The 7,848-nt window shown below is 34.5% G+C and overlaps 1 protein-coding gene across 1 annotated transcript; it reads left to right on the forward strand.

Annotated features, from left to right (window-relative positions):
- The first annotated feature begins 1,618 nt into the window (after positions 1–1,618).
- LOC113333645 lies at positions 1,619–2,302 on the forward strand. Its single transcript, XM_026580067.1, has one exon. The coding sequence runs from the start codon at positions 1,619–1,621 to the stop codon at positions 2,300–2,302; it is 684 nt and encodes a 227-aa protein (XP_026435852.1).
- Positions 2,303–7,848: the final 5,546 nt, after the last annotated feature.

The raw sequence follows: 7,848 nt of genomic DNA on the forward strand, positions 1-7,848 counted from the left end.
AGCATGTAAAAACTTCAATTCTTTGGGAATCGGTGAAAGGAGAGCAAAAGTAACTCGGCGACGGAATCGGTGCTTAACTCGGAAATTATTTCTTCATCGATTCCTTGATTTCTGTTCAACAAAGCATTAATTTCAGGTGATTTTCTTGAATCTTACATCATTCATCATGTTTTCTGGAATTCATTGGTTTTAATTCAGGTGTTTTACTTCGTTAAATGGGATCTCCAACGAAATCTGAGCCTGAAAATAATTCTTCAGTAGAAGGAATGAAAATTCTTTCGATTGAATTACCTGATGAACTATTTGAGAAAAGCTTAGATCCATGGCGTTTTTCTTTAATTGGTAGATTAAACTTACAGAAGATCAAATTCGTTGATGCTACAATAATTCTTAGAAATCAATGGAAATTAGTTGGGGAATGTAAATTAATTCCATTAGGTAGAGGTTTCTTTACCATCAAATTGGATAATGTTACAGACCGTAACTACATCAAATCTCAAGTATAGGAAGTTACAGATCAAATTTTGAAGATTAGAAATTGGGTGTATAATTTTCGACCTACCAGTCAAATAACTTCTAAGGCTTTTGTTTGGGTAAGATTTCCAGGTTTAGGTCTTGAATTCTGGAGTGAATCAATTCTGTTCAAGATTTGTAAAGAAATAGGAACTCCAATTAAAATTGATGAGGCAACAACTAAATGTGATGTTGGATATTATGCAAATGTCTTGGTTGAGGTAGATTTTGCTTCTTCAGTTCCAAACAAAGTATGGATTAGGACTAAATATGGGGTTTTTTTTCAATAGGTTTCCATTCCAGATTGTCCAAAATACTGCAGCAGCTTCAAAATGGTAGGTCACCTTATCACAGAATGTAGAGTTGAAAAAGCAAAAAGGAATGAAACTAAGTCAGAAAACATAATTACTCCACAACAGCCTAAGAGTTCCTCAGAAACTCCTCAGCAGCCTAAATCAAGTTCAACAAATAATTTGAATGTTTTATATTCTGCAAGAGTAACTAGATCATTGCCTTTTAATATTTGTGATACATCAGCAGATAACAATGAAGACTCTGTCATTCATACAATTCATGCTACTCCACCAGTTCCAGTTCATCAAATTATTCACACTGCTACTACTGGAAGATTCAGTCCTCTTGAATGTGTCAAAGAAAATATTCTTGAAGATATTGTGGTTAATGAAAATAAGACAGATGATGTTGTAGAAACTTCTCAAATTAAATTTGTAGATGGAAAGACAGGGACAGTTTCTGATGAAACTGTTAAGGTTACTTCATGGTCAAAAGTGGTTGAAAAGCAACCTAATTCTACTTCTTCCACTTCTCAACATTATCCAGGTGCAGCTAAAGGTGGTAATCCAATTGTTGCAAATAAGAAACATAATCTCAGACAAAATCATGGTAAGGGAGGTACCAAAAACCCTCCACCACCAAGATGAAGATCATATATTGGAATATTCGGGGACTAAGAAGAGCTAGGGCTCGGAATAAACTAAGGTCTTTGGTGAATCAATTTAACCCATCTCTAGTTTGGGTTGCAGAACCAAAAATTTCTTGTAGTTCTTCTTTTTGCAGTCAATTAAATCTCTCTGGAATGAAAAGTATGGTGATTCATAATTCAACCTCATCTACAAAAGGTAATTTATGGTTATTCTGGAATGCTTCTTTATCTACTCCTCAAGTTATTTCAATGTCTAGCCAAATGGTAACTGTCAGTATTGGTGAAGTACTAGTTTCTGGTGTTCATCCTCATGTTAAAAAGAGTCAAAGAAAATTTCTTTGGTCAGAGATGGAAATCATTAGTCAGATACAAAAACCATGGGTTGTCTTAGGTGATTTCAATGCTATAATTTCACCTGAAGAGAAATTTGGTGGTAAAGCTCCTGACAGAATATCAATGATAGATTTTTTTCATTGCCTTAATGAATGCAACTTAATTCAAGCTTCTAGCATAGGTCAGCAATACACTTGGTCCAATTGTCAACAAGGAACAAAAAGAATCCTATGTGTTCTAGATAGAGCTGTTTTCAATTCTTTATGGCTACAGAAGTATGGTGATTGGGGATATAAGGTTGGATTGAGGATAGTTTCTGATCATGCTCCTTTATTATATGGTTGTGCAAGCATACCCAAACCAAAGAATGTTCCCTGGAAATTTCAGAAAATGTGGATTGAACATCCATCATTCTTAAGTGAAGTGAAGAAAGTATGGAATGAGAATATTATTGGAGATCCATCTTTTATTTTCATGCAAAAGCTAAAAAAGTTAAAGAAAGCTCTTAAGTGAGTGGAATTGGAGTATATTTGGTAACATTAATACAAAAATTAAGGAGGCAGAAGAGAAAGTTCAAAAAGCAATGGAGTTATCTGATCAAAATCCCTTGAATGGAGATCTTTTATCCAATTTAGTAGAAGCTCAAAATGAACATGCAACAAGAGAAGTTCAAGCAAATACTCTTATGAGACTTAAATCAAGAGCAAAATGGATTAAAGATGGTTCTGCAAACACTGCATACTTCCATGATAGAATGAAGATTAGACAAGCAAGAAATGCAATTAGTGAGCTTGAAGATGCAAATGGAAATATTATTAGTGATCAATCTCAAATTGCAGATACTTTAGTCAAGCATTTTCAACAAAAATTTGAAGCTCAAGATGTTGATGTTTCTGAAGAATTGCTTGATGTTATTCCTTCAGTTATTACATATGAAGACCAAGAAATTTTGGACTCCATTCCCACCAATGAAGAAATAAAAAAAATTGTTTTTGAAATGAAATCAGATAGTGCCCCTGGTCCAGATGGATTTCCTGGATCCTTTTATAAAAGTTGTTGGGATATAATTCAATTGGATTTAAAAGATGCCATACAATTTTGTTGGAGAAGAAGATTTATTCCCAAAGGCCTGAATTCAAATTTCTTAACCCTCATTCCTAAATGTGCAGGTGCTAAGAAAGCAAGTCAATATAGACCAATTGGATTGAGTAATGTATTATTCAAAAAATTTCACAAAGATAATTTCTGTCAGAATGAATGGACTCATGGAGAAGTTAATTTCATCACAACAGGCTGCTTATGTTAAAGGAAGAAGTATTCAAGAACATATTCTTCTAGCTTCAGAGATGGTAAATGAAATGAGGAAATAAAGAAGAGGAGGTAATGTGGCTTTGAAACTGGACATATCACAGGCTTATGATTCTGTAAGTTGGACTTTTCTTCTTAAAGTTATGCACAAATATGGATTTTCATCATCTTGGTGTGATTGGTTGTTAACCATGTTTAAATCTGCAAAATTATCAGTCATGATCAATGGAGGACCATGTGGCTTCTTCTCAATGCATAGGGGTCTTAAGCAGGGTGATCCATTATCCCTTATTTTATTTATCTTGATGGAAGATGTATTGAGTAGAAATATCACAAAATTGGTTAATACATGGAAACTAACTCCAATGGTAGTTAGAAATGGAATATATCCAACACACTTATTTTTTGCTGATGATGTTTTATTATTCTGTAATGGAGCTAAGAAGACTTTGCTTTGTCTATTCAAACTGATTGAAAAATATCAACATAGCTCTGGTCAGATGATTAACAAATCCAAAAGCAAGTGTTTTATTGATGGTACTAATTAAACCAGAAAGCAACAAATTAGCAGCATAATTGGTATGGATATATCTAATTTTCCTGATAAGTATCTTGGTATCATTCTAGCTCCAGGAAGAGTAACTACTGAAATGGTCTGGCCAATGGTTCTTATGCTTCAGAGCAAACTTGCAGCTTGGAAAGGGAGATTATTATCTTTTCATGATAGACTGATTCTTGTTAAAACAGTTTTGTGCAGCTACCCTCTTTACAATATGGTAGTTTATAAATGGCCATCTTCAGTTATTAAGATATGTGAAAAAGTAATAAGGAACTTTCTATGGTCAGGTGATGGAGAGGTTAGAAAGTACAAAACTTTATCTTGGAAGAAGATTTGTGTGCCATATAGTGAAGGTGGCTTGGGTATTAGAAGGCTAGAAGTTCTTAACAAAATTTTGCTGATGAAAATGATGTGGAAATTGGTATACTCATCAGATGAATGGGCTCTGTTTTTTACAGCTAAGTTCAAAGATAAATATGGCATATGGTTTTCAAAATGGAAATTATCATCAGTAAGAGCAGGGTTGCAATGGGCTTGGCTTACTTTGCAAGAAGACATCTCTTGGAAGATTGGAAATGGTGCTAGCATCTCAGTCTGGTTTGATAACTGGTATGGATCATCACCACTAATTAATGAAATTGGTTATACTGATTTTATTCATAACAATAGGCAGTTGAAAGTTCAGAACTTAATCAGTAATAACCAATGGAATATACATCCTCAGTTGCAGCATTTGTTACAGATTGATAATTTGCCTCAGATTCACAGTGGAAGTGATTCCATAATATGGAACCTACATAGTAGTGGAAGGTTTAATAATGCAAAGTCAGTATAAGACACAAGGAAGACAAGGTTGATTGGTCTTCTCATATATGGAGGAAATATTTGCACCCAACTATTGCCAGCAACATTTGGAAGCTTCTGCAAGGTGTTTATGTGAATGATGACATGAAAAGAAAATAGGGATATGAAATGCCTTCTAGATGTGGTATCTGCAAATCAGAGCAGGATTTTATGGAGCACACACTGTGGCTTTGTGAATTCTGTGTACAGGTTTGGAATTGACTTAGCAATATGTTTCAATTTCCCAGGCCATACTCTTTTTCAGAAGTTTTTTCTGCAGTAAAACAGCACAGTCCTATCATTGAAGAAGTTTGGATAATCTCTGCTTGTATTGTCATTAAGGAGTTACGGTTTCAAAGAAACAGAGTGTTCTTTGAAGGAGGAGATGTTAATATTCATGGTTTCAAGCACAGGGTCATGAAGGTTATTCAAGATCATGGTGTCAGATTAAAAGAGATCAGGTGGAATAATAGCTATGAAAACCAAATTCTTAGTCACCTTAAAATTCATTCTTAAGATTCCTTTCTTTTGTAATTTTTTCACTTTGTCTATTGTTTTATAGTAACTTTTGTATCCTTTTAGTTTGTCAATAAATGATAAAAAGGGTGATTCAGCAAAAAAAAAGAAAAAGACAAGAAGCATGCGCTTGGATCAAAAAGATCTATTCATGTCGTTAAGTTAAAAAAAAAATGGTTATTGTTCTGTGTAGTCAACTGCTGGTTCCCTTGTATTTGCCAGTTTGTTGATTTAGGTTTAAGTTATTGACCACTGGTTCCCTTGTATATGCCAGTTGTGTTGATATTAGTCAGACCGGTATCTCAGTCCATTAGGATAGGTTCATTATGGCAGTGGCCTTCAGACAGATATGTGAAACATCGATCATTTGGTTAACATCAAAACCATCTACATTTTTCTATTTCCATCTCCTTTTCTATCCATATGATTAGTTTGACTCCGAATATGATGTCCATAGTGCAACTATCTGAGTAGAGCTCTGTCACTTTATATGAATTTTAGTATGCTTGAGTGTAAACTCGTGTACAACAATTGGAATTTCGCATCAGGGTACTTCCTCCTGTAGTCAGTGATTGTAATCCAACCAAGGAGATTCTTTAGTGCCTTCCAAGGTTCGACATAGATAGATAGGGTATGGAGTAATGGTTTTGTGGATACACCTCTGGTAAACCCTCCCGAGATTAACTCGGTTTTATTTTTTGTTTTTGCTCGAGGACTAGCAAATAATAAGTTTGGTAGTATTTAATAGACGCATTTATGTGTCTAATTTGTCCTTAATGTTTCGTATTGTTATTACTTGTTTTCGTTCTTATTATGTTGTTTTGTGTGTTTGTAGGTATTTTTGGAAAATAATTATTGTTGGAAAATTCGGCTCGAAAAGTTGCACGGAGCACCCCTGGAGGACATTTGTTATTCGGACTCTCATCATTGGTTAAGGGGAACTCGATTACTAAGGGTCAACCCAGGTCACCCCAAAAAGGCAGATGTTATTCGCACCCTAGGATCGGATAGGGGGACACCATCTTCAAAAAATTGGATTCTCATTTTGGCAGGAAATTTTCTTCTTCAACTGGCAGATGTTTCGATCGATTTTTGGACGTGATTTTGTGCGATTCAATCGCTGAAACTTTGTGGAAAGATGTGATATAACCATATTAAGCTATTTCAGGTGTTATCTCGGGCCAGAATTGGCTGAATCAAATTGTGGAGCAAAACAGGGAGCACGTCATTGTATGGAGACTGTCACGGGATTTGCATGAGTTGGAATGAGTTTGCGTATGTTAGGATGACTCTAACAAACATCTGGAGTATGAAGGAGATAAATATAGTAATTTGGCAGCTTCAGAACTCGTGGAGAAATCAAATATCTAAATTATTTCCTAAACAGACAGTGAAGAATAATGGAAGATTATATGAAGTTATGGCGAGATATTTTGGCCCTGTGGAGTATATATAGGGTGTTGGGAACTCAAAGAGGATATGTCGAGACTTAGGGAGGTTTAGGGAAGCTCAGAAACAAAGAAAATTTTTTACAGAGAAACTGCCGAGTTGTAGTCGGGGAAGAAGGTGAATAGTGAACTCGATAGTTGAAAACAGTCGCAGAAACCGTGGCCTAAACTTTCAAATCCAAACTCTTTGTAACAGTTTTGTAACAATTATTCCAACAATTAATAAAGTTTGCAACAGTTCACTTTCGTTCTCCCGTTACAACGAGTTTTGTAACAATTATAACTGTTACAAACTCACAGTTTCATACCTTTTCACTCTTTTGATCATCTTTTGAGCCATAGACCAATCTTTTGAGACCATGATTGATATGAGGAGCTAAACCCATCCTCTGAGGCGACGGAGGAAGCTATTCTGACAATGAAAAAGTGGTAATTTCTATTTTAAATAATTTATGCAATTTAAATTATGATTTTTTTTGCCTAGAACAAAAGAGTTTTTCCAATGATTTTTATTAAGCAATTGTTATTTTAATTGATGGTATATGCTTAACTTTGAGTTCTTGATATTCCATGCTTTCAACTTACAATTTCTCTTTTATAAAATCTATTTTTGCAATAATTAGAATCACTTAAATGGGAAATTGCATAATAACAATAATAATAATATCACTTTGGAATTGATAGAATAGTGGAACCCTTAGTCCCAGTTTCTCCAAAATCTTGACATCACTTTTTGAATCAAATTTGCAATATTTATTTAAATCTAAAAATTCTTTCCTTCCCAAGTCTGAAAAGAACCTATTATTTACCACTATTACAACAACTTTCGGAAAACCATCAATGTATGACAACATCAATATAAGATGATTAATCCTATTCTTAGCTCAATGGAAGGTTTTAGAGTACAAGAGATATTTATTTCTAGAAGTGCTGTAAATCACTATGATCTTATCACATCACTGAATTGGAGCTAGTTCAACAATGTACGATGTTTTCCTGATCGTTACAGATTACACCAAGTCTTCCTTTTCTTCTCAAAATGATGAAAAACAAACAACCTTAAAACAAGACCATACAAAACAAAAAAAACCTTTACAACTGCTTTTCCCCATCTCACGAGAATACAAGATAGGGTGATGCCAAGAAGTTGTTAAGAGATTAGACGACCACTAGGCACGTCATCCCTCCTGGCGCGACAGTTTTATGGTTTCTTTTCTTTCTTCTTGTTATGAGATGATTTTCCGTAATAATCTGAAGCAGTCAGTATCATTGGATTAAAATTGCAAGAGTTTTTGACATGTCCGAAAGCGCCATACTGAAGACAATTGTACGGAATTAATTTTTCTCAAAATCAATCCAAGGTGTTCCAGGATTTTAAAAGTTTT

This window comes from Papaver somniferum, unplaced genomic scaffold, assembly GCF_003573695.1.
Source record: "Papaver somniferum cultivar HN1 unplaced genomic scaffold, ASM357369v1 unplaced-scaffold_133, whole genome shotgun sequence".
NCBI lineage: Eukaryota > Viridiplantae > Streptophyta > Magnoliopsida > Ranunculales > Papaveraceae > Papaver > Papaver somniferum.